At 37.1% G+C, this 27,361-nt stretch overlaps 1 protein-coding gene across 1 annotated transcript in view; it reads right to left on the minus strand.

Moving 5' to 3' along the window:
• The window catches only part of si:dkey-11f4.7 (piezo-type mechanosensitive ion channel component 2), a 38,569-nt gene that overhangs the window by 8,303 nt on the left and 2,905 nt on the right, over window positions 1-27,361 (minus strand). Inside the window, exons 3-32 of the mRNA XM_059334077.1 lie at window positions 25,670-25,778; window positions 24,757-24,878; window positions 23,975-24,034; window positions 22,858-23,006; window positions 20,502-20,666; window positions 20,086-20,127; window positions 19,729-19,761; window positions 19,009-19,121; window positions 18,642-18,817; window positions 18,211-18,387; window positions 17,958-18,122; window positions 16,696-16,896; window positions 16,399-16,603; window positions 14,749-14,850; window positions 14,496-14,661; window positions 12,118-12,361; window positions 11,825-11,921; window positions 10,411-10,570; window positions 8,649-8,738; window positions 6,758-6,837; window positions 6,493-6,558; window positions 6,242-6,357; window positions 5,978-6,098; window positions 4,684-4,758; window positions 4,396-4,562; window positions 4,008-4,207; window positions 3,749-3,910; window positions 2,714-3,028; window positions 1,554-1,812; window positions 363-551 (exon numbers count right to left, since the gene is read on the minus strand). Coding sequence (XP_059190060.1) covers window positions 363-551; window positions 1,554-1,812; window positions 2,714-3,028; window positions 3,749-3,910; window positions 4,008-4,207; window positions 4,396-4,562; window positions 4,684-4,758; window positions 5,978-6,098; window positions 6,242-6,357; window positions 6,493-6,558; window positions 6,758-6,837; window positions 8,649-8,738; window positions 10,411-10,570; window positions 11,825-11,921; window positions 12,118-12,361; window positions 14,496-14,661; window positions 14,749-14,850; window positions 16,399-16,603; window positions 16,696-16,896; window positions 17,958-18,122; window positions 18,211-18,387; window positions 18,642-18,817; window positions 19,009-19,121; window positions 19,729-19,761; window positions 20,086-20,127; window positions 20,502-20,666; window positions 22,858-23,006; window positions 23,975-24,034; window positions 24,757-24,878; window positions 25,670-25,778 — 4,326 coding nt within the window. The remainder of the gene's footprint in view (window positions 1-362; window positions 552-1,553; window positions 1,813-2,713; window positions 3,029-3,748; window positions 3,911-4,007; window positions 4,208-4,395; window positions 4,563-4,683; window positions 4,759-5,977; window positions 6,099-6,241; window positions 6,358-6,492; window positions 6,559-6,757; window positions 6,838-8,648; window positions 8,739-10,410; window positions 10,571-11,824; window positions 11,922-12,117; window positions 12,362-14,495; window positions 14,662-14,748; window positions 14,851-16,398; window positions 16,604-16,695; window positions 16,897-17,957; window positions 18,123-18,210; window positions 18,388-18,641; window positions 18,818-19,008; window positions 19,122-19,728; window positions 19,762-20,085; window positions 20,128-20,501; window positions 20,667-22,857; window positions 23,007-23,974; window positions 24,035-24,756; window positions 24,879-25,669; window positions 25,779-27,361) is intronic.

Raw genomic sequence — 27,361 nt, forward strand, 5'->3', positions numbered from 1 at the left:
TTTTTGTATGACAATGACATTTCTCATTTTTGTGCACATTTACTTTTTAATTTTGAAAGTGCAGTACAGTGAGAATGATCTTTATATTTAGCTTTTATTGCACAATTAAACTATTATACAATGTACACATTATGGGTTCCTTTTGTGTACAATGAGATATTGTTTGAACTAAAAATAGGTAAGAATTTCTCAGTTGTTCATCGTTATAAATTGATCATTTTATTATTAATTTCACACAGGGGCCACAGCAGGGGCCAAGGGCTTCTTCACAGGGGCAGTGGCCCCTGTAGGCCCCTTTGAAGAACCGGCACTGATGAAAACCGGCTGCATGGCTTCAATACAGGGTAACTATTGATGGTTACCTTAAGAATAGAGCGGTGGAAGAACAGAGCGAGCAGCTGAATGAGGTCGAAGAGGACGTAGCCGTCTTTCTTCTCCACCCCGATGATGTTGGGCAGGGCGAAGGGTCGCTCTGCGTTGATGCCTCGGTAGGCAGAGGTGGTCCAGGGGAAGAAACCGAACTGGAAAAAGTACTTCACCACAACAGTCAGCTGAGGGAAACCGAGAAAAGAGTTCTGGGTCATGCATCAGCTGGAAAAAACAGATAATAAATTATCTTCTTCAGGCAAAATTTTATAATATTCACAATAAATAATTGATTTTAAATTAACTAAATTTAAACATTTGATAAAAAATGAGCTACTGTATGTTGCTGACAGGTTGCCCACATTTGAATGGAGCAGCATTGTGATAAATACAGTGGTGGAAAGTAACTAAGTACATTTACTCAAGTACTGTACCGAAGTATAACTTTGAGGTACTTTACTTGAGTATTTCCATTTTATGTATCTTTATACTTCTGCTTCACTACATTTTGAGGCAAATATTGTATTATTTACTCCACTACAGTTAGCTGCCAGCTTTAGTTACTTTTCAGGTCGAGGTTCAACATAAAAACATAATACATTTAAAGTGATTAGACACTCTTTTTTAATAAACTTCATAACAATATATTTAGTAGTTAAAATGAGCCCTACCTTGAGAAAACTAAAATGCTGCTTACATAAATGCATCAATAATAATAATAATCCAATAATATATTTGAAACACATAAAACAATTTTAGTGGGTATCATTCTGCATAACGAGTGCTTTTATTTTTGATACTTTAAGTACATTTTGATGCTGATACCTTTGTACTTTTACTTCAGTAACTTTTGAATGCAAGACTTGTAGAGTCATTTCACTTTGGTATTAGTACTTTTACTTCAGTAAAAGGAGTTGAATACTTTTTCCACCACTGGATAAATATGAGCACACAAACAATATTAGCTACCAGATAAACAGCCATCAAGCAGAAAAGTGTCTGTATTCGGAGAAAAACAAATGACAACCGTATGGTATTTTTTACATGAGCATTTTGAGTTTTTCCTCCAATGAGGAATGAATCATTTATTAAACATCAAACTGATTTGTTTCTAAATTGATTTCACAATAATGATCCCTGACATGAAACCCCTTACGTTTGATGTCAAACACACCACACGCTGTTACCTCTGTGTAGATTATGGCGGTCATCCAGAAGCGTTTGGTGGGCCGGGGCACGGACAGCATGGCCCAGAGGAAGATGAGGATGGGCAGGATGAGAGAGAGGAACGAAGCCGTCACGATGTGGTTGAGGATGATGACAAAGTAACACAGCATCTCTGACTTGGACACCATGGTGTTGTAGAGGGCAAACAGTAGCTTCAGCGGCCTCGGCAGCGTCAGGAAAAACTTATCGGATCCTGAGATCTCATCATTTTCAAACATGCTAAAGAGGGGGAGGGGAAGAAAAGATGGAAATGATAATAATATGAGTGTTACACAGCAGCTCGTCTCTCTTATACAGTCATGGAAAAATTATTAGACCACCCTTTTTCTTCAACTTATTGTTCATTTTAATACCTGGTACAACTAAAGGTACATTTGTTTGGACAAATATAATGATAACAAAAATAGCTCATAAGAGTTTAACTTAATAGCTGATATCTAGCCATTTTCCATGGTTTTCTTGATAATAACCAAAATCATTATAAAGAAAACCATGGAAAATGGCTAGATATCAGCTCTTAAATTAAACTCTTATGAGCTATTTTTGTTGTTATCATTATATTTGTCCAAACAAATGTACCTTGAGTTGTACCAGGCATTAAAATGAACAAGAAACTGAATAAAACAAGGGTGGTCTAATCATTTTTTCCATGAATGTATATTAAAATAACCATGGTGTGATTTTTTTTTTTTTGCAAGGATCTGTGCTAGACAAAGAGTTTTTCTTAAGTCTGTAGAATATGATTTGTAAGTCGGGACATCTCTGCAACACCATAACACTTCATTCAAAATATTATTATATATATAATATTATTATATTATATTATATTATAGAATTTGACACATTTTGCTTTTAACAAATTGGATATGGACATTTCACTACTCTCTATTGTGATTGCAATCAAACCCTCAATGGCTCTTACTGCTAAAACAGACCATTTCTTGCATTACTGTGAAAATATAAGAGCCAGAGAATTTGTATAGAAAAAGAAAACTTTAATATTGTCTAAAATCGCTAAATTTGACTTAAGAAATAATGTTCCTTTTTTTGTTCTCAAAAATATATTTTAACAATTTTTTCCATGACTGTACGTGTTTATTTGTTTCTTGTGCGCACTGACTTGTTCAGCAGCAGCTCGCTGGCAGTGAGGTTCCTCGTTTCCTGACTCAGAGGTCTGGGAGATTCAAGCAGTTCGAGGCTTTTCTCTCCATCATTCTCTCTGAAGCCCAACGAGGTGCATTCTGGGTAATCAGCACATTCATCTTCTTCTCTCTGCAGCGCTTCGTCATTCAGCTCTTCTCTCTCCACCTCCTGATCCTCTTCCCGTTGTTGTTCTTCCTCCTCTTCCTCTGTCTCTCTCTGTTTAATCTCACCCTCCATGTCCTCCTCCTCTTCTTGTTCGTACTCTTCTTTTTGAGGGGCGCCGTCTTCACAGCTTTATGGAAAAGGACAGAGACAGGGACATTTCAACTTCAAGAACCAGATGTATATATATATATATATATATATATATATATATATATTTAAATAAGCACACTTGCCATGCAGTGCAAATAGTGAACACAGCTTTTTTTATGGACAGATTATGAGACAATGGGCCCCAACAGTGTAAGAGGTCCTCCAACCTGTCTCCACAGTTGGTTTTGTGTGTCTTTGTAGTGATTTTTGGTCGCTTGTTGTTGTTTTCGTCTTTTAGGTTATTTTTGCGCCTCCTTGGGGTCATTTTATGGATATTTTTTGTTGTTTTGCATTTAATTTAAGTCATTTATTTACTTTTACTTTAAAAATTGCATCTAGTTTTATTTGCTTCTACCCTTTTAGACACAACTTTGGGTCCCTTTTGGGATATTTTGGGTAATTTGTAATCAGTATGTGTGTATCTTCGATCATTTTGCTTCTTTTTTTAGGTCATTTAGCAACGTCTTGTGGTCCTTTTACAACCCTGTAGTCATTTTGTGCCTCTTTTTGTCAATTTTGCATTGTTTTGTAGTCATTTTGTGAGGGCTTTCTGGCCTGGTAATCCTGCCCAGCAAACCATCCATGACTTTTGTTGGTGTGATTATATTTAGTAATCCAGCCTAGAATTCTCTCCAGCAAATCTGTTTGTGAATCTTTTTTTTTTTGATTGTTTGTAATGAACAACTTTCTCCCTCACCTTGGGGAAAGTTCAACAGTCTCAAAGGAGCTCAGGTCAATGTTGGCTGTTTTCAGGAGCCTCCGTCTGAGCTGGTCGGCAGCAGGAGACACAGCGGGAGGCTCGTCCAGCTCCTCCTGGGTCGGCTGCCGGGAGCCGAGCATCGTCTCATCGGTCATACAGCTGAACGTATGAGGAGGAGGAGGAGAGAGCGGATGAGTGAACAGGATCTGAACAGGTTAAATACAGTATGTGCCTGACTCAGAGTCCGGTAACTTGCCTGGAAACGCTGCTGCCCCAGGACACTTTGGAGGCTTGGTTCTTCAGCTTGGCATAGGCGTGGTGTGAGGAGGGGACATCAGGCGGGGTGGAGGGAGGAGGCAGGGGGTCGTCTAAGTCTTCCTGAGAGGAAAGTGTGTTCTGACGGGATATCCAGTTTTCATAAAACAGCTTCACACTCTCCTGGCTCACCTCTTTACCCTGCAGAGCGATTGAACGAGAGGTGTGACGTAGTGTTTGTGAAGTTTATATTGCACTTTAAATGTTCCTGTGTGAGTGACTGAGCATGCACGATACCACACTCAGCTAAATGGGATGCAGCCATCATCATGTGTGGACATTTTTTGGTGTTTTAATTTACAATCATCATTCGTATCCTTTACCCTCACCTTCTTCTGTTGCTGGCTGAGTAACGCACGCTCAAAGAGCAGCACCTTGGAAATGTCCAAGCTTTCTTTACAGAACGAGTTCAGCCCCTGAGTCAGGTCGTCGAGGAGAGACTGAACGAACACCCAGCTGAACTTCAGGGTGCTGATGATGCGCTGCAGAATGTTTTCTGTGAGGAAAGCACAAATACATAGGTGAGTATGAAAGTGTCGGTATATTAAAGGCTTTCCCTGCTCTTGTTCATGTTACAGTTATTCAGTGTAATGCAGTGACTGATGTTTTTTTATTACCTTTTTCCTCCTCTACCTCTTCCTCCACAGTGCTTTCATCCAGTTCATCTTCACTAGAGTCTGCTCTGTCAAGGCCTGGAAGACCACAAGAAATGTTTTTGTTTTTAACAGTGGTGGAAAGTAACTAAGTACATTTACTCAAGTACTATACTTATGTATACTTTTGTACTTGTACTTTACTTGAGTATTTCCATTTTATGCAATTTTATGCTTCTACTTCACGACATTTAAAGGCAAATTTTGTACTTTTTACTCCACTACATTTAGCCAACAGCTTTAGTTACTTTTCACGTCAAGATTTAACATAAAAATCATGTAAATCAATTTCAAGTCAAAAGACATGATTTTTATTTAAACCTCATAACAGTATATGAAGTAGTTAAGATGAACCCTACCCTACTCTGGACCTGCCTCCCCCTCCACATCCATGCACTGCAGTCCCTGAATGTTTGTAAGTCTCACTTGAAGACCCACCTCTTTTCTCTTGCCTTCGATTAATGTCTTCCTCTCGCAAGTGCCATGGAACAGCGTCCCCTTGTAATCCCTCAGTTTCCTTTAAATTATCCCTCCTTTTTTGCTTTATTTTAACACTTGCAGGAAATGTCTTTTAACCCTTTTTGTTTCTTTTTTACCTTTGTCAATCCTGTATTTTATTGCACTTTATGCACTTTTATGTGAAGCACTTTGGTGTGGCTCAGCCGTCTGTAAATGTGCTATAGAAATAAAAATTTGACTTGACTTGACTTCTATACCTTTAGAAGCTGATGTCGAAGGCAGGACTGACTGGAGTACTGTTTGTTTACTCTATCTGTCAGGTATTTTTTATTCATTTGAAATGTTGATGGCTGCCTTTTTGTCATTGTGTTTCATGGGAGAGGAGCGTAAGCTGAGGGCAGGACTGAGTGGAGTATTGTTTGTTTACTGTATCTGTGAGAATGAACGGAATTCGCCTGGTCTGGGCTTGTTCATTTACACAACGCAGAGTAGCCTCCACCAGTTACACTTGCACAATGACCAATATTTATTTCAAATATGGTCACTATATCCCCTTCTGTTCCTATATTATGATGTTGAATCATAGCCAGAAAAAGCTGACGTGAAGTTTTAATAAATGGCCCTATCAATCCTGGGCATTGAGTGCAGGAGAAACCGATGAAAATGAGATAGTGAACGTTAAATGTACAGCCTTTAAATATTCCAAGCACACTGATGCTCTGCAGAGGGATTTTAATGACCCTTTTAAAAAACTTCGGACCTTCCAAACTCCAATTGTTCAAATCAAGGAGACCCTCACCCTGCTGCCTCCGCAGCTCTCTCTTTGCTTTCTTCTTCTCCTCTTTCTTTATTATTTTTTTCTCCTTCTTCAGGTCCTTCAGGGCCGACTTAGAGCTGGTGACCCAGGCGTCATAGGCCAACTGTGATATCAAAGAGACAGCAACAAGTCTGTCGGTGTTCACTTTTAACACTTTTGTATGATCCTTGAGCATATGCAAAACATTAAATGCATCGTCTCATTCATGATTCGTTTTTGTGTTTCAGGTGTTTTTTCGGCTCTTACCTGGAAAGCAGATTTCTTCTTTGGTGGTGGTGGTTCCTCTTCTTTCTTCTCTGCAACTTCCTCTTCTTCCTCCTCGCTGTCACTCTCAAACAGGTGGTAGCCACAGTTGTTTTCCACTGTATAAAACATAGCAATACTGAAGCTTTTGAGCAAGGCATCTGATGCATATCTGAGCTGTATTTAATGATTTTTTCATTAACATAAATATGGGTTACAAACATCTCTCTGACAGGACTAAATTTGAGGCTCACCTCCAGGCGTGGACACCCAAGGTTTCCACCATTTTCCGGCATCTTTCTTTGCCTTCTCATCATCACCTGGAAAACACAGATCAGTCGGTTCAGTCATTTCAAATATTGGCCAATTTTTCTCCCTTTTAATCATAACTAAGTAAATTAACAAAATAATAAAGTGTGCAGGAGTTTGTTTGATCTACTTGTCCCTCTCCTACACACCTGTCTGATGAAATAAATGTTTATTAAGAGTAGAAACAGAAAATAAATTCACTTGTGTTACCCAGTGTCACCTGCTCCTGACTAGCAGGAAGAGCTGGTTTGTTAGGTCCGCCCTTCTGTTTAGCTTTGATCTTCTCCATCCTGCAGACAGAGGGTGGAAAGGTGAGTTAGCTGCTCACTGTTTACTTTTTGGCAGAGAAAGATTCTTTCAAATTCTCTTGGTTCTTTAAACTAGGGTGACCATATTTTGATTTCCAAAAAAGAGGACAATCGGCACGGCCTCGAGACACAAATTCAGACAGGCTTCTCGGAGGTTGATGAACATGCTTTATTATGCTTCAATGGTGCAAAATTAATTCTGTAATAAAATAAAATGAAATCTGTAAAAACTTGTAACAAAATAATAGCTCTCGTAGACTCTTTTCAAATAAATGAATAAATAATATGAAATAATGTTCTAAATATGAACTCTTCTGTTAGAAAATCTAGCTTCAACAATATATCTCTTAATAACTGCAATAAGATAAATAATAGAAGAGTCTCAGAAAGATACTAACTTAACAAACAAAAAGGATCTATACTTTTCATCTTTAGTTGTCTTTGAGCTTTGAGATCTCCAGCACCTTTATTAGACACTGAGACATATGTGCCAGCATTGCACACGGTGCACTCCGCCTCCCACCTGTCCCGACCGGGACGGTACGTCGGAAATTTTTTTTGCAGTTCATCTGTGAAGCTGCACTTACGCTTCGGCATTTCCTGTGCAATGTTGCTCCGCTGTTCGATCTGCCCTCTGTCTGCTCTGCTCTCTGTCTCTCTGTGTGTGTGTGTGTGTGTTTGCGCGGCGCTGACCCGCCCACAAGGCAGCCTCTTGGTAATTACGTCTCGCAAAATTGTGTGCAAAGCGCCGGCCAATTTACGTGCACGTGTACTGGTCCTATGAAAAACAGTGAACACCGGACATTTCCGTGAATTTATAAAACCCGGCCGGACGCCCCGGACAGGACGTAAAAAGTGGACATGTCCGGGCAAAAGAGGACGCTTGGTCACCCTACTTTAAACTGAGTCAATGCATTCATTCATTTGCAGCTGAGTTAAAATATTGACTGGCAACCAGTGGTGGAAAAAGTATTCAGATTCCTTAAGTTTTAAGTAAAAGTACTAATACCACACTGTAAAATTACTCCACTACAAGTAAAAGCCCTGCATTTAAAACTTACTGAAGTAAAAGTATAAAAGTATCAGCATCAAAATGTAATTAAAGTACATTAAGTACAAAGTAAAAGTACCCATTATGCAGAACGGCCCCACTCAGATTGTTTAAACTATTTTAAATACTTTTTCTGTAATTGATTATATAACATAATAACATACAGTCATGGAAAAACATATTAGACCACCCTTGTTTTCTTTAATTTCTTGTTCATTTTTAATACGTGGTACATCTAAAGGTACATTTGTTTGGACAAATGTAATGATAATCACAAAAATAGCCATTCCATTGTCCTTCATTGTTTTCATTCTCGTTTTCATTGGAAAATACAATCATGGAAAAAATTATTAGACCACCCTTTTTCTTAAATTTCTTGTTCATTTTAATGGCTGGTACAACTAAAGGTACATTTGTTTGGACAAATATAATAATAACAATAAGATAAGATATGGCTCATTTTAACTACATAATATCTTGTTATGAGGTTTTTTTTTTTTTTTTTTTAAAAGCTAATCACTTCAAATGTACCATGTGTTTCATGTTAAACCTTTTCCTGAAAAGTAACTATAGCTGGCAGCTAAATCTAGTGGAGTAAAAAGTACAATATTTGCCTCTAAATGTAGTAGAGTAGAAGTATAAAGTTGCATAAGCAGAAAAGTAAAGTAAAGTACCTTAAAATTGTACTTATTTACTTAGTTACATTCCATAACTGCTGGCTATACTGTTTAATGTGTCTTACTGTTTCTTCAGGGTCTCCACAGATTTCTTCTCCATCTCCAGTCTGGCTGCGACCTGCTTCTTCACTCTGGCTTCAAACAGCTCAGCGCCCCTTAGAAGTAGAGAGAGGGACACCGGCTGTTTATGTCATCACTGCTGTGTGTGTCTGGTGTTCTTCAAGATACTTTTTACTACTGTTTAGGGTTAGTGATCTCTCATTATAGTTATTGCGACAACTAGAAATAAAAATGACTGTTGTGTAACCCACCTACAAGGCAATAGTGCACTACATAAAACTGACTGTAAAGTTCACTTCCTGTTGCTTTATATCATGTTGAGGTTTGTGTGGAGCAGTGGTGGAAGAAGTATTCAGGTCCATTACTTAAGTAAAAGTACTAATACCACACTGCAGTGTTACTCAACTACAAGTAAAAGTCCTATCTATCTATCTATCTATCTATCTATCTATCTATCTATCTATCTATCTATCTATCTATCAAAGCAAGAAGCGTCTGTGTGTGTGTGTGTGTGTGTGTGTGTGTGTGTGTGTGTGTGTGTATGTGTGTGTGTGTGTCTAGGGCATATCTCGCTAGACTGACCTAAGTTTCCGATCAGACGCCTTTTAGGGGAGCTCCGCCCCATTGTGTGCTAGGCCTACACCTGGTCAGTAACACAATTCACTCTGGATTTCCACGCCTGACTCATCTCATCTGTAAGTCTATTTAGCCTACCTATCTTTCAGAGTTTTAAAGTGCGCTACAAGGTTCGATTTTCCAATAATATTCATTAGTTTCCAGTTAATATCAATGTTCAGTGTATGTGCTGGATGGTGTGCGTACCTTATGAAAAGTAACTGTTTTATGGAGTTGCAGACGTTGTAGTGGTCTGCATGTAATGTGCAAATTCTGTTATTCGCGATTAGCATGCTCAGCGGAGATTTAGCTTTATTCACTTCTTATGTTGCATTACTATGTAATTCAGGGATGACATTCATATTGCTTAGCGTAATGCCTATAATCATTTGATATGAGATACTTACATGCAATATAATATATCAGCTAATTGGGTTCATGTTAATGTACTTTTAGTGCAGCAGCATACTGCATAATGTGCTATCTCACGATTAGCATGCTAAGCGGAGATTTAAGTCCTTTCTTCCGCATCAGTTTGATCCATTGAAAACAGTAAAAACAAAACTTTGTTAACTGACAACTAAGCATAATACGGACGGAAATATAGTGTTTCTCTGTTATAACCCCCCAATATACGAATACATACTTCCTATGGGCACTGCAATAGTATTAAAAACTACTTAAGTAAAAGTACATAAGTATCAGTATCAAAATGTACTTAAAGTAACAAAAGTACTCTTAATACAGAATGACCCCACTCTGATTGTTTAATATATTCCAAATATATTATTGTTTTATTATTATTGTTGATGCATTTATGTAAGCAGCATTTTGATTTTCTCAAGATATGGCTCATTTTAACTTCCTAATATCCTGTTATGAGGTTTTATTTATTTAAAAAAAAAGCTAATCACTCAAAATGTATCCTTTTTCCAATGTTAAATCTTGACGTGAAAAATAACTAAAGCTGTCAGCTAAATGTAGTGGAGTAAAAAAGTTCAATACTTGCCTTAAAATATAGTGGAGCAGAAGTATAAAGTTACTTAAAATGGAAATACTCAAGTAAAGTACAAGTACCTCAAAATGGTACTTAAGTACAGTACTTGAGTAAATGTATAAAGTTACATTTCACCACTGGTGTGGAGGACAGACCTGGAGGCCAATATCTTCGACGACTTCAGGTCCGACACCACGTAAAGGAAGTAGTAGCTGAGGAAGACCCTCCTCTGGGCCAGGAGGACGGTGAAACAGATCGCATCCCAGACGATGCCGGCCTCGCCTTCCGGCAGCTCGCACTCTTTGTCAGGAGCAGCTGACGGGGTGGAGGAAATACATAAAAAGGTGCTCAATAACGTCTCAGTTCTATATTTTCTTCATATTCTATGGACTGTAACTCTGACTTTGTTCTGACATACAGTGCCAGTCAAAAGTTTGGACACATTCAATGTTTTTTCTTTTTTTTTAATGATTTTTCTACATTGTTGATTAATTCTAAAGACATCAAAACTATGATGGAACACATATAGAATTATGTAGTACACAAAAAAGTCTTAATCAAATCAGAATATGTTTTATATTTTAGATTCTTCCTTTTACTTTGATGGTCTCAAACACATTAAGAAGGCAATAAATTCCACGTATTAACTCTTGACAAGGCACGTGTTAATTAAAAACCATTCCAGGTGAAAACCTCATGAATCTGACTGAGAGAATAACAGAAGTGTATAAAGCTGTCATCAAAGCAAAATGTGGCTACTTTAAATTATCTAAAATATAAAACATATTCTCGTTAGTTTATTATTTACTACATAATCCCATATGTGTTTTTTCATAGTTTTGATGTCTTCAGTATTAATCTACAATGTTGAAAATAATCATTAAAAAAACAACTGAATGAGTAGGTGTGTCCAAACTATTGACTGGTACTGTAAACTACAAAACTAAGTTTATTATTAATGTTAATATTTTCCAAATGTGATAGCAACTGTATGCTGTACAAACACAAGACTGTACTGACACTGTACTTGTTGGTGTCACTCAGATTTCCATATCACGACTCATATTAGTCCAGAATACGGCTGCTCGACTACTAACTGAAGCACTCAGGCGAGAGCACATTTCCCTGTATCTTTTAGGATTCATTTTAAGATTTTATTGTTCACTTTTAAGGCTCTTAATGGGTTCGCAGCTCCTGACTGTCCGGAAAACAAGACTAAAGCAGAGAGGTGAAAGAGGCTTTGCTGTTGTGGCCCCTAAACTCTGGAATGAGCTCCCCCTACAGATCAGACTGGCCCCTACACTTCCTGTTTTTAAATCTCTTTCAAAAACTCATCTGTTCTCCCTGGCCTCTGAAGCCTCTGTCTGATAGAGGGTTGCTTTGTGGTCTGAAATGTAGTGTTTTTTATCTGTGTTAACAGTCGGTGTTCTGTATTTTGTATTTTAATGCTTAATGTTGGACGGCGATTTGGTCAACGCTATTGTTTTTAAATGCGCCTAATAAAATACATTTGTATTGTATTGTGTTGTATTAAAAGGTTGTTCATCATCATTTGTTAGAGAGACTTACGGACGTCGTAGCCTTTGATGGTGCAGACCATGCTGAAGGTCTGAATCAACCAGCAGCCGCTCTTCAACATGCTGTCCAGGTAGGCACAAGAACCGAGCTGGTGAGAGAGAGAGAGAGAGAGAGAGAGAGAGAGAGAGAGAAAGAGAATGAAACAGACAGACAGACAGACAGACAGACAGAGAGACAGACAGACAGAGAGAGGCTATAATTGACAGTATAGTGCCTTCTAATGAAAGCTAACAAATGTGGTGATGGATGTCTTTACTGGACTTGTCAGCGACGTGGTGACTCACAGACAGCAGGTTCTTCATGGCGATCACAAAGCAGGTGTATCCGATGAGCCAGTCCCACAATCGCAGGATGTACCTGACGGGCTGCATCAACACGCTGCCTCCAAACAACATGAAGTAGAAACAGGCCACCAGGTAGCCCAGACAGAAGATGTTGATCCGCGTGGTGCCGGTGATGAAAATGAGGCAGAGCACCAGCCAGAAGAAATAGCTGAAAACAAACACCTTCACCATGTCCAGGTAGCACCTGAGGACAGACAGAGAGAGACGTTGTTGGAGGAAACGATCATTTTTCATTATTATTCTCATTTGTATTGAAAAATATATAAAATAACCATGGTGTGTTATATATTTTTTCAAGGATCTGCGCCAGATTTTTTCTTAAGTCAGTAGAATATGATTTGTAGGTCGGGACATCTCCGCAACACTTTATTCATTATAGAATTTTGAAACATTTTGCTTTCAACAAATTGGATATGGACATTTCACTACTCTACATTGTGATTTCAATCAAATCATCAATGGCTCCCACTTCAAAACAGAAAAAACAGTAATTTCTTGCATTACTGTAAAAATACAAGAGCCAGAGAATTTGTATCTAAAAAAATACTTACAAAGAAAACTCTTTCTTAATATATAACTTAATATTTCCCCTCAATGTCCATCTTCAAGAAATCCCTTAAAACTCACCTCTTCAAATCCACCTACAACCACTGACGTTCTTTATTTACTTTTTCTGTATGTAAAGCATCTTTGAGTGTTCAGAAAAGTGCTATATAAAAGCAATGTATTATTATTATTACTATTATTATTATTATTATTATTAATAATAATACTATTATTATTATTATTATTACTATTATTATTATTATTATTATTATTATTATTATTATTAATAATAATAATAATAATGTCTAAAATAGCTAAATTTGACTTCAAGGAATAGTGTGTTTTTGTTCTCAAAAATGTATTTTATTGAGAAGAAAAGCTACACAACAAAGAACATGCTTCACAAGTTTTGGAAAATATGGAACATTTTTCATATAATTTTTTGAGAATAAAAATAGGACTGAGTTGTTGATTTTATTTTCTATTGTGGTATAGACAATGCAATCTTTTAACTGAAGCACACTGGGTTGTGTATGAATGCAAACCATTAGGTGCTTACCTACTATGTTTTATTGCAAATCCCCTTTTTTGTTTCTTGTTTTTATTTATTACATCTGCCTTACTATGCTGTTTTGTATTGTTCGTTGTTTGTTTAATTACTATTATTTAATTAATAACACGATAAGTCAATATGAAATAATATTTTTTTTTTAAACTGCAAAAAGAACCAAAAAAAAGTTACAAAAACCCAAAGGTATTTAACTTTTAAATAAAATTTAAAATTACATTTTAAAATGACATGATTTGTTCTAATTTATTGACTAGGCATTTAATTTAGAGACAACATTAGTAATGATCAGAATAAACAATACCACAAAAACACCATATTTGTGAATAAATTAATATAAAACACAATCAACTTCCAAAGAAACAACACAGCTCCTTTACATTGTCCGCGATGCTGATGAAGGCTTGCAGCAGAAAGTGAAATAAAGCCCATAAACGAAATGGGAGATGTCCATGAGTGCTTATCCAGCAGTTTCAGTTACCAGCACAGCTTTCATGAGTTTTAAACACATAAATTAATGATCTAACTGGAACCCTTAATGCTCCTTAAATGACCACAAACCAGCGTGATGGACTCAAAATGTTCTCCACCTGCAGTTTAACCTACAGCGCAGGAAGCTGTTCGAAGAGATTAACTAAGTGCTGGATTATAGAGGTGAGGCTGTTTCCTGTTCTTATCTGGGGTCTATACATTTAGAGTGAGTCAACTTCCAGGAGAGGGGAATAAAAATCAAACATCAATGAAATTACTCTTGTTTTTGATTGTATAGATAGACAATTCTGAGATACAGGTGAATCTCAATATATCAGAATATGATGGAAAAGTCCATTTCCAGTAGTTCAAGTCAAACAGCCCCAACCAAGTATTAAGTGCACATAGATGGACATACTTTTCAGAGGCCAACATTTCCATATTAAACATACTTTTAAAAATTGGTCTTCTGTAATAATACATTTTTTAAACACTGAATTTTAGGTCTTCATTAAATGTAAGCCATAATCATAATTAGAAAAAATTAAATAAATTAACACATCAAATGTTTCATTCTGTGTGTAATGGATCTATATACTGTGTTATTTCCACTTTTTGAATAAGATTACTGACATAAATAAACTTTTATATGATATTCTAATTTATTGAGATGCACCTGTATAATGGAAATGAAATCAAGACTAAAAACACAAAATAAAAAGATCTTTCTGACCTGCAGTGAAGGAAGTTATCGACAGGTATGAACTGGTTGAAGGAACAAGGATCCAGACTGCGGCTGATCTCCACGTTGTCTCCAGCCAGCAGCCGCACCGCCGCTCGGTTCTCCTCCTCGAATACCTGCCACTGCAGAGACGAGCAGAGCAACAGGAGGTGGTCGTCTGCAGAGAGCGGGGAAATCTGACATGAGTACTCCCTGAGGAGGAATAGGATAAAGATAGGAGGGGAGATAATAAAGATAAACTTACAGAATATGAATGAAGGATTGGGTCTCATGGCGAAGTCAGGGAGGTAAAACCACTTAATGATATTAGAGGTCAGAGGTTGAACTGCGGTTCTCCAGGGGTAATCTGATGCAAGAATAGAATAAAGTAGAATAAAAAAAAAATGAGCAGTACTTTTATTTATTTATGTGGAATATCTCCCATCCTGTCCCTGTAAATATCCCCACCTGCTGCCCCTGCCCCTTTTTTCTTCTCGTTGTTCTTTTTCTTTTTCTATAGGGTTCATATTTGTTATTATGTTTAAATTATTGTTATCTGTTTGCACGCAAACAAGCGCTGCTCTTTTTAAATTTCGCTGTACTTCTGTGCATGACAATAAAAACTATTCTGATTCTTCTGATTCTGATTATTTTGTAAACAGTATTTTAATGTTTAATGATAAATTAATCAGCAGCTATTTTTAAAATTGATTAATTGTTTCAGTTCCTTTTCAAAGAAAAAACACAAAATCAAAAATAGCTGGTTTCAACTTCACATGTGTTAAAGTTTTATTCTTTTTTTCTTTGTCATAGTAAATTAAATGTATTTGAAGATTTGATCTGACATGTAATAGACCAAACAATTGATGGATTCATAAAGGAAATAATCATCAGATTAATCTATATAAAAAATAATCATTAATTACAGTCTTACTATTGACAATAAATGAATTTCCAAGTATTTTGAAAGCTGATTAATTAACCCTCCTGTTATTTCGATTTCTCAGGAACAGCTACAATGTTTAATTATCCAAAAGTGTCAGAAACTAAAAATTCCAATAAACATGGTTTATATTTCTAACAACTCCATTACTAACCATTTCAATCAATATTTTGTGCAATGGTGTTCTTTACTTCTCACAGATCATGGTTAAATGAGGATAATTCACTCTAATTTCATTTAAAAAATGCATGTTGAAACTGTTTTAATGTACATTGGAAAGACCTACATATAAAATAAAATGGTTTTACATGACATTGATTTTTATTTTTTTTATTTTATTTTACATTTTTATTTATTTATTTTTTATTAAAAAATACTTTTTTATTTTTCAACTTTGACATGGGCCAATTTGACCCACAACATAACAGGAGGGTTAAGCAAAAATGATAAACAGTATCTGGTTTCAGCTTTGAAAATTTAAAGTTGTCAAATTAAATTAAATAATAATTAAATTAAGAATGTGCGGTGAGAATGCGTGCACCTCACACATACTTCAGATACACTGAAGTTGCACTGCACAATTACTTCTCGTGGTGGATGCAGCACAATCAGGGAAATTGCACTTTCATTGCCGAATTTCTCATTGACGGGTGATGGATCGCGTACAGGGGTCGATATGCAAAAGGATGTTTAAAAGGCGTTTCTACATCCATTTATGGCTAACTGTAAATGTGGAAATGAGGCTCGTGCATGTGTGCCAAACTCCACAATTATGGAGATTTATTTAACAGAATCAGGCATACGTGCAGCTTTTTTAACCTGACAAAAAGAATGCTGTCTTTGTGCAATCATAAAGTTTAAGTCATAGAGCTTTATACCTCTGGTGTTTAAAACAGAAGATGTTTTCAGGAATTGGATATGAATCACTATTCGATTTCTGCAAAAATCCAAGAATTATTATAAAGTTCATACCAACACAGACAGCAGGAGGGATGCCGATGCATAACAGGTACTGCAGCACCATGAGTCCTGCAGTAAAGCAGCAGTATTTAGGCCACACCTCCCCGATGGCCTTCCTGCGTCGCCGTGACAGAACAGCCAATAAGGCGCAGGAATGCAGCACGGCATAGAAATCCATCCTCTGGCCAATCACGTTGACCGCCACAATTAAACTGATCTGAGAAGAAGTGTGTGCAACTCAATGTCAGCTACGTTAAACAGTTCTGATACACACATACACACACACACGTTTCAGCCCCTGAGAAGTACCTCCAGTCCAAATTTGTAGAAGAAGAAGTTGATGAAGTACTTGATGCAGGGCAGGACGCCGTGGTCTAGGTGCTGCCTCGTGATGCCCTGGAAGATGATGCTGAAGGGCGGAGCTTTCAGGTCGTTATGGAGACGGAAGTAGAGCTGGTGCCGGTGGACGGTCGCCTCGAACACTAGCAGCCCGAGCACCATCAGATGGTTCTACAACACAGGACCAGTGGTGGAAAGCAACTAAGTACATTTACTCAAGTACAGTACTTAAGTACAATTTTGAGGTACTTGTACTTTACTTGAATATTTCCATTTTATGTTTCTTTACTCTTCTACTCTCATTTAGAGGCAAATATTGTACTTTTTACTCCGGTACATTTAGCTGACAGCTTTAGTTAATTTTCGGGCCGATATTTAACATAAAAAATACACTTAAAAGTGATTCAACTTGTTTTTTAAAATTTTTTTATTAAACCTCATAACAGTATATTAAGTAGTTAAAATTAACCCTATCTTAATAAAATGAAATGCTTACATAAATGCACCATCAACAATAATCCAACAATACATATATAACAATCTGAGTGGGGTCATTTTGCATAATGAGTACTTTCAATTTTGATACCTTAAGGACATTTTGATGCTGATACTTTTGGACTTTTACATAAGTGAGTTTTGAGTGCATTACTTTTACTTGTAGTGGAGTAATGTCACAGTGTGGTAGTAGTACTTTTACTTAAGTAACCGATCTAAATACTTTTTTCACCACCACACCTTCAGGGACGGTGGGATTATTGTCAGCGATTGTTAAAGTCATCGTGAATTAGAGCCTCAGTCTGGCTGAGTGTACTTTATATCATATAATGGAATAGGGCGCCACCAGAATGAGTTCTTAAACAGGGAAGGAAGTAAGCATTTTAGTGCCCTGAGGTCTGTTGTTAACACAAGCTTAAGAGATTTTGTTGTACGACATAAAATACGTTAGTAAACACCCCTGCTTGTAAATTTTGAAGTTTGTACGTAACAAATGTCTTAATGAGACGTCAATGGTTGTCGGGAACATTAAACGTCATCTTGCTAGACACGGGTGGGAACTCTCTTACTAGTCAGCCTCACAGCCTCTAGTCGTATTTTTCAGTGCTCTTGCAAACTTTTTAGCCTAGGTTAATAAAAAACTTAGGCTGCAGTCTCGCTAGCTTGTCCAAACCACTGGTTTAACTTGTTGGAGACTGAAAGACAATTTTTAGACTTTGTCAGGTGTGTCAGCGTACCCTGAGACAGGGGAGGATCCTGCCCTCGCATTTACGCAGCGCTCCACACCAGTAGACGGGGTCGACAGGCTCAATGTAGAGAATAGACCTCTTGAGCAGCTCCACCATGTTCCCCCTCAGCTCCACTCCATCATCCAGGCCCGAGCTGTTAGACGGCAACGGGACCTGAGACACAAACAAGGTTAAAACCCCCACTGACAGGTGATCCAGCTGTGCAGCCATCAGAAGCATTAGATACATTTTAGGCACTCACCAATGTGCAGTTGGAGGAGTAATCGAGGGGCTTGATGACTTTGAGCTGGTAAAACATCTTACACACCACCATGACGCAGGCCCACACAGCAGAGATGCTGGACGCTGCAGGTCTTAACCGTGGGAACGGGAGTGCAAACACCCACAGGACCAGGAAGAGCGAGTTCATCAGAGAAACCTGTGAAAAATCACAACTGAAGTACATGACTGAGAACAGCACAACACATTTGCTCAAAATAAATGAAATTAAATGTTATTTTTATGTGTTGATTTTACCTTCTGACATAAAGCCAATGTGTACATTTCCATTTTATAACCTTAAAACCAGCACTGAGTAAATCAGTGTGAGGGGATTGTGTCTTGTATTTTTGACACTTTGTATACACTCACAGACCAACACATTTTCACACATGCATGGATCACACATCCCACCTCTTGCAGTGACACCCAGATGATGCCGGAAGACACGATTTTGAGGCTGTGGAGCTCCAGCAGTCTCCAGCTCTGCTCCTGTAGCTTGTGGAGTCCTGACAGAGCCTGAATGAGCAGCAGACTCGCCCGGTCCACGATCACAATCCACTTGTCCTCACGACTGCTGGGGACAGTTTCTGGGATGAAAACAATGACATCATTTGAACATCATCTCTGTAACTAATGGGGATCCTTAATAAATAAACAAATAAACAAATAAACTGAAGAGGATAATATAATATATAATGCTATATCAATAATTTGCCCCGCTCCTAATTGACCCAACAAAGGAAGAACCATCATTTTTTTGGTCTTGAGCTTTAGTTACCCTCCTCTGCCGGCTCCTCCTGCTCATCAGCTCCTCTCTCTGAGGAGGTTTGTAGTCCAACACTGTCCAGAGTCTCCTGGCTTTTCCCATTTCCTATCTGCTCCTTCACAAGCCTGGAGAACAACACAGAATATCCTTAATAATCACACAATTGTTGGAAAAGGAGGAGGAGGCGGAGGTGGAGGTGGAGGTGAAGGTGGAGGCAAGTTGCATGTGAGGGTGGAGGTGCATATGGAGGTGCAGGTGCAGGTGGAGGAGGTGAAGGTGAAGGTGAAGGTGGAGGTGGAGGTAGAGGTGCAAGTGCAAGTGGAGGAGGAGGTGCAGGTGGAGGTGGAGGAAGAGGAGGAATAGGTGCAGATGGAGGAAGAGGAAGAGGAGGAAGAGGAGGAGGAGGTGCAGGTGATGCAGTTGGAGGTGCAGGTGCAAGTGGATGTGGAGGTGCAGGTTGAGGAGGAGGAGGAGGAGGAGGAAGAAGAGGAGGAGGAGGAGGTGCAGGTGGAGGTGGAGGTGGAAGTGGAGGTGGAGGTGGAGGTTCAGGATTAGCTGTACTGATCGAAATATAGCAACATGCAGGTTTTTTGATACTCCAGCCCAAAACACAAAAAGTATGTATGATTATGAATTGTATTTAAAATACAAATAATAAAGCATGCACCATAGATACAAATGCTGATCTATCAGACTAACCAACACAAGCAAAGATTTCAATAATAGCCTTACCTTTTCTGGATCTTTACAATGTTTTCTTTAATGCTGGAAAAGAAAATAAAGTGAGGCATGTGAATATTACAGTGAGCATTACTTATGTTTCTGTTACTGTGATGAAGACTGAGAAAAGTCAAATAATCATTTCACCTGCACATTTCTAATGAACTCAATGTTTAATTACTTTAACAATGACTTAAGCAGGACTTATTGTTCTCCCTTTAAGATTCAAAGGTAATACATTACACTAAATGTGGCCAGCTCACTGATTAAACACTATTAATATCTACATACAGAGAATCAACCGTTTAAGATACAGTAAACTGAGATGTTCATTTAAAACTTTTAAAGAGTAATAAATGCAGCTCTTACATCTCAGATATCACGTTGAATGAACTCTTGAGCTCTTCTTCTCTGGGAGGAGAAGGATGGAATAAAGAAATGGGAGAAAGAGAGATAGACAACATGTTTATGTGCTTGTTTCAACATGCAGGAAAGAAGGACACTTTAATTCATAAATGGTACTAGTTTACATAAAGCAGGCTCTTATAATAATCTCTTTACTTGTACTTATTTTGAATATCCGATCAGTTTATTCATTTACATTTTGCCACACTGGCTGTTTAATAAATACTAGAAGTAACTATCTCAGATAAATATTATGGTGATTCTGTGCTTTTTCTTGAGTCATTCTTAATATAAGTACTTATACTTGCTAGATATATCTAGTCATTATTGTCACTTGACAGTCGTTATTTCCCCAACCATGCATATTCTTTCCTTCTCACCTGGAGGACTGTCTGACAGGTACATTGTCCAGGTCAGTGAGAGTCAGGAAGTCTGAGTTGAAGTAGTGCAGCTGGAGGATACAGGCCAGTAGGAATGCAGCAGGAAGCAGGATACGTGCAAACAGCTCCACTGTGCGGTACCGTTCCAAACCCAGGTCACGAAGACTGAAAAGACAAACAGTGTGAGCTGTAATAAGTCACAGGCAGGGTCAAGTGTGCAGTACACTATCGTGCTTTTTTTTGCCTGGTTTTGGATCTTTCTTTCATTGATTTTTGAAGTTTCATCTGCAGTCATTCAGACGTTCTTCAGAAACATTTTGGTAGGATGGCAATCTGAGTCACATGCCTCATCTGTACCTCTTTTTCAGAAACTTCAGATACTTACTGCTCATGGATTAATATCTCTCAATTATGTGGGTTTTTTATAAGGTATATTCAGATCATGAAAACTTTCCAGAGCACTTTAAGACTTATTTTAAATTTAATTCTCAGGTTCACTCTTATCCAACGCGTCAATCTTTAGATCTTCATCCTTCAAGATTTCTTACATGCAGAGTAAGTAAGTAAGTAAGTAAGTAAGTAAGTAAGTAAGTAAGTAAGTAAGTAAGTAAGTAAGTAATTAAATTTTATTTATAAAGCGCTTTTCACAGGAAAAAAACACAAAGTGCTTTACAAGGGCATAAAAACAATGTCGAGGCAAACACAGAAAAACACAATACATTAACCACATCAAGAAAACATAATTAAAGCCTGGACGTCTAGTTGACCAGGTACATATAGTCAACTAAATGCCTGTCTAAACAGATGTCTTAAGTTGCCATTTAAAATAATCCACAGACACTGTACCGTAAGGGTGCAGGCAAAGCGTTCCACAGTTTGGGAGCTATTGATTCAAAGGCTCGATCACTCCGAATCTTAAGGCGGGTGTATGGTAGGTCAATTTATTGTTAAATTTAGGGGCACCAAATTATGGAAATTCCTTTTCTCATCTGGCAAAAAAATCCATCTCTATAAAAATGTTTCAAAAGATGTCTAAAAGCCCATTTAACTGCTGCTTTAAAATTCAATTTCACACACAAATACACTTTTATATAATGTTCATATTTTTGTTTTTATATTGTTATTTTTGTTATTGTCATTATCACTTGTTGTTGATGTTATACATATGTTTTTTCTATTATCAGTTTGTTATGACTTTCTTATAATTATGAAATTTTAGGTGGAGACTTTAAATAAGCCCATCTGGGTTTTCTGCCTCTCCCTGGACTTTTTATTATTTGTTATCTTTGTCATTTTATGTAATTCTAACTGTGCAAACAAATAAACCTAAACCTAAACCCTAAACCAGTCATCACTCTTTTTTTTTTGGTTTCTTTTTTGGGCCACGGTCATCATTTACTTGCAACACTGTCAAGAAAAAAACAGTATGCCGCTTCCAGTGGTGGAAAAAGTATTCAGATCCCTTACTTAAGTAAAAGTACTAATACCTATTGTGAATTTACTCCACTACAAGTAAAAGTCCTGCATTCAGAACGTACTTAAGTAAAAGTACAAAAAGTATCAGCATCAAAATGTACTTAAAGTCTCAAAAGCAAAAGTACTCGTTACGCAGAATGACTCCACTCAGATTGTTAATCAAAATCTATATATATTTAGATTATTTGTATTGATGCATATATGTAAGCAGTGTACATTTTGTAAAGGTAGGGGTTATATATTCTTTTGTAGTTTAATTAAACCTCTGAAGTCCAGGAGATTTTGGTTCAAATTTGTCGACTTCCTTTGCCTTAATTTCTGTCTGTGTTTAACATCTTTCAGTCTATCCTTACATCACATGCATGGTTCCTTTCTCTCCACAAACACTTTGTATTATTGTACAGTATAAAGCTGCCAGTCACCCAAAATACAAACAAAAGACAGAGGTTTTCATGGAAATTTATCTTTAAAAAAAAAACTATGTATATACACAAAAACAGCAGAAAAAATAAAAGATAAATAAAACTATAAAACAGTCTATTTTCATGTAAATTAAAAATAGTAATAGTTTTCATTGTAAAAAGAAAATTCACATTTTAAAAATGGTCTAGAAACATAAATGGCACCGTCAACTGGCTTTCTCAGCTTGTCTCTTAAATAAATAAAGTTATTACTGTAAATAAAACATGCTCAGTATTTTCAATGAATCTATGGACTCCAGAGGGTTAAACAAAATGACTTTTTTAAGGGTCTTTAACACAAGACTTTTATGGCATTGTCACAACAACCCAGTGGGCAGTAAGCTCAATCACCATCATGGTTCCTCATTTGGCTAACATTTATTAAAATAAAATCTTCAAGATTATTACTTGAAACTCACCCCTCCTCAGACATGCCCATGATCTGTCTGAACAGCCCAGAAACACTTTTGAACTGGTACATGTAGATAGCTATCAACACCACCATGGAGTAACCGACCACCACCGCCCAGAACGTCTTCAGGACCCGACGCCACACGTCGTAACGGATCTGAGGGGAGATAGAGACAGACAGAGTGAAACAGTAGCTTTTCTTCGAAGCTATCATCTCAACTTTCTTTGTCAACAGTCTTTGAACACCTCAAAGACTAAGAAAATGATCATAGCTTTGCGCAGGCTCAAGCCCCCTCTTCTGCCAGTGAAATTTTAATTTAAACTAGCCTTGAAAAAAATTGCAGAACTCGTGTTTTATTTGCTCTGGTATCAGAGTTAATCAACCACAGTTTGAGTTTGACCTCCAGTAATGAGACAAAACTCGGTACAACAGTTCGTCCTCAATGTTCGGCAACTCCCAAACAAGTTACATCTATACATAAGTGATAGCAGTGTTGCCTATATATATATTTTTTTAATTTATTTATTTATTCACAACCTTCCCCATGGTTTAGCTGTTTGCATCCCCCTATATTCCTATCATCCCACACTCCAGTATGTAAAGCTCGATGGTGTTGCTAATGTTGTCCAAACAGACAAAGGGTGTTGTCTTGTCTTACGTCACCTCAAGCCATTAGTCTTTCCTGTAAGTGCCTACCATGTTTCTAAAAGGTCAGCAGAAACATAAGATGGGGAAGAAAAACAAACAAACAGGAAAACAGCAGCAAAAAAATGACTGTGTATGTGTTTATGAGTCATAATCAATACTTCTAACTGTAAAATCTTATTGATAAGTGGCACGTAGTTGAGTTGAGCTGAGCGTTTTTATGCACAGCTGAATGGTTCACTGATGATGATTTAGAAGTCATAACATTACAGTGTAAGATGAACCTGAAACCATAGTGGTTTTGTGTGTTCCGCATTAATGTCTCAACTATAAAAATTGGTTTTCTCTCCACTCATTGAGCCCTACAATGTCAATATCACATTTCTAGCCATCATCTAGTCAGAGAATACATCATGGCTGCACAATCATGGCAAAAATCATATACATCAATACTTTTCTGATGGACTAAAGTCACTCACCTGGTAGAGGACAACACAGAGGAGGAAGAGGACGATGTAGAGGATCTTGTAGACGACCACCTAAGTAAGAGAAACATTGTCACGATGAGTTATATTTAAATAAAATGAAATATAATCGGCAGGAAATCTACCAAAAATTATGTGAAATTCTGGACCCGGAAAGTCCAGACAGCATGCAGACATTCTTCTCTTTTGTATACTTTTCTTTTCCTCATTTTTGACCCTCAGACTTTGATCATCATGATCATAAAAATGTTATTTTATGGATTTTATGTGTATGCATGCATACTTTATTTTGTGCAGGCAGTGCCTTTTATTTTGATTTTATTCTATTTTTATGTTATTGTATTTTATCATTCTATTGTCTACTAATCTTTTTATTGTGCTTTAAATGTGTTATTCAATTATTGTGTTTATCTTTTGTGAAGCACTTTGGAAACCTTGTGTTTGCTAAAATCGTGCTATATAAATGAAGTGGATTGGATTGGACAAAAAATAATAATAACAACCGCTTACGTTATTGTAAGAACATTGTGCACATTATTTCTTTGTATGTGTGACAGAGCAAATGCATATTGTATGAATCTGAATAATGAAATTTAAGTTACTTCTGTGGGAAAATTTGGTCTCCACAGCAGAGGATAAAGGGGTGAAGATAAAAAAGATTTTTAAATTAAAAAGCAATTTTTTATTGCATTAGAATAATTCAGATGAGCAGCAAAGTTTGATTAGACTTGTGTCATAAACAGGACTTCTCATATTCTTGGTCTGTCATTACATACCTTTCCAGAGAAGCTGACTACAAAGAACATGGAGCAGCAGAAGAGGATCCAGTATTTCACCAGTGTCCCTTTCAATCCTGAGATCAGCATCGCTGCAAGAGGTGATGGCGGACTTTCCTCCGCTGAAAAAATAAAAAATAAAAAAAATAAAATGAAATTATATATATATATATATATATAAAAGAAGACAGAAAGTAATTGTTAGAAAGAAGGATAGTAGGAGAATAGGATGTGACTTCTTTAACTATTAATCAAACCAAAGTCACATAACCTTGGTACATGTCAGGATGTTTTCATGAGTACACAGGTCTCACCCTTACTCCAAACCAGTGGTTGAAGAAGTATTTTGATCCCTTACTTAACTAAAAATACTAATACTACACTGCAGAATTACTCAACTACAAGTACAAATTCTGCATTCAAAACTTACAGAAGTAAAAGTATCTGCATCAAAATTATCTTAAAGTATCCAAAATAAAAGTACTCCTTATGCAGAATGGCCACACTCAGATTGTTTTATATAATCTAAATATATTACTGGATTATTATTATAGATATTGATTATGTAAGCAGCATTTTGCTATTGTAAATTTATTACTTATTCTAACTATCTACTTTTAATTGGTTTTATTTATAAACATGCATACACATTATAAATTAACATTTTTTTCATGTTAAATCTTGACCTGAAATGTAACTAGTAACTAAAGCTGCAATGTTTGCCTCTAAAATATAGTGGAGTAGAAGTATAAAATCACATATATTGGAATATTTAAGTAAAGTACAAGTACATCAAAATTATACTTAAGTACAGTACTTCAGTAAATCTGCGTAGTTACATTCCACCACTGCTCCAAACTAAATGTGATTCAATAGCTGTAATCTCAACAAAAGTAAATTAAAAATAAATTACGTGGCACGACTTTGACTTCATCTAGAGATTCCTCCTTTAAGCTCTGCTCCTCCTGTCGCTCCGTCAGCTGCTGACGAAACATCAACCAGAAGCTGAAGCTGTAAAAGACCTGCAGCACACACAGAATATCATGAGTACAACACATGCAGTATACACAATCTACACAATCTATTAATTATACCATAATACAATCTGGAGTGCAAACAAGAAGACTCTGACTATACAATGAATAAGTTGCAAAAAACAACAACAATCTGTCAGGGGGGGCTCTTGTTTGAGGTGAAGTAAGGTTTAAACTGAATTAATTAACCTATTTGTCAGACTCGTTAAAAGCTGCTGAATTTGTGTAAATCAAGAACATGAACTTTAGTACTTCCTGACCCTGAAAGCCCATTTTCTTAATCAACTTCTTACGATAAGCGATGTCAACTCACTATTATCTAACATAGTTTAAACATCTGCTTTATTCCACATGAGGGTATTTATGTGTCTCTTTTTTGTGTTCTTGTCCCAGTCTGAATTTAACAATATAAAATTAAAATCAGAATCTGATGGCAGTAAGTAAAGATTATCAATGTTACACAATTATGAGTAATAATAAAGTAAGTAACTTCAAACATTTGTTGCTCATTTAATGTGATAGAGAAATAATTCCTTTTGGTGCTTTAACACAAGAAAACTACATATGAGCTCTGTCTGAAGAAACAACAGAAAATATTTACACAATCAAAACTGTGTAAAATGGATTAGCAATATGCAGTAGTTGTCTTTTGCCAAGTGGTGCAAGAAGTAGACCTACTAAAGAACCAAAAGTACTCATTATGCAGAATGGGCTACTTCACTATAACTTACATATATTTCTGCATTATATTGATGCATTAATGTGTAAATGTCATGTTGCAGCTGGTAAAGGTGAAGCTTATTTCAACTACGTTATCAAATCAATCAAATCAAATCAAAATTACTTTATTCATCCCCGAGGGGAAATTCAATTAGTCTGGTAGAATCTCTTGAAGAATGAGACAGCCTGATGGCTGTAGGAGCGAAGGATCTTTTGTATCTCTCCGTCCTGTAACGGAGAGAGAGGAGCCGTCCACTGCTGTTTTTTTGGCCCATAAAGGTTTTGTGTAGCAGATGATCCGGGTATTTCAAGATGAACTCGAACATCTTGACAGGTCATCTCTCCACCACCTCCTCCAGTGTGTCCAACCTGGCTCCAACCACAGAACCAGCTCTTTAGACCAGTCTGTCCAACCGCCTTCATCTCTGTGTCTGATGCTGCCTCCCCAGCAGACTGCAGCATAAAACAACACACTACCACCACAGACTGATAAAACATCTGCAGCGTCTTACTACAGATGTCAAAAGATCTGAGCTTCAAGAAGAAAAAGAGGCGGCTCTGCCCCTTTTTGTAGAGAGCGTCAGTGTTTAGGGACCAGTCCAACTTCTTATCCAGGTAAACACCTAGATACTGATAACTTGGCATCACCTCGATGTCCACTCCACAGGTATTCACTGGCTGAAGAGGGGACTTGAGCCTGCGGAAATCTGTGATCATTTCCTTAGTCTTTGAGGTGTTCAGTAGGAGATAGTTCTTGTGACTCCAGTCACTGAAGGCTTTTATCAGATCCCTATATTCAGATTCCTGTCCATTCCTGATACACGCCACAATAGCAGTGTTGTCGGAGTACT

This window comes from Centropristis striata, chromosome 5 (genome assembly GCF_030273125.1).
Source record: "Centropristis striata isolate RG_2023a ecotype Rhode Island chromosome 5, C.striata_1.0, whole genome shotgun sequence".
Classification (NCBI taxonomy): Eukaryota; Metazoa; Chordata; class Actinopteri; order Perciformes; family Serranidae; genus Centropristis; species Centropristis striata.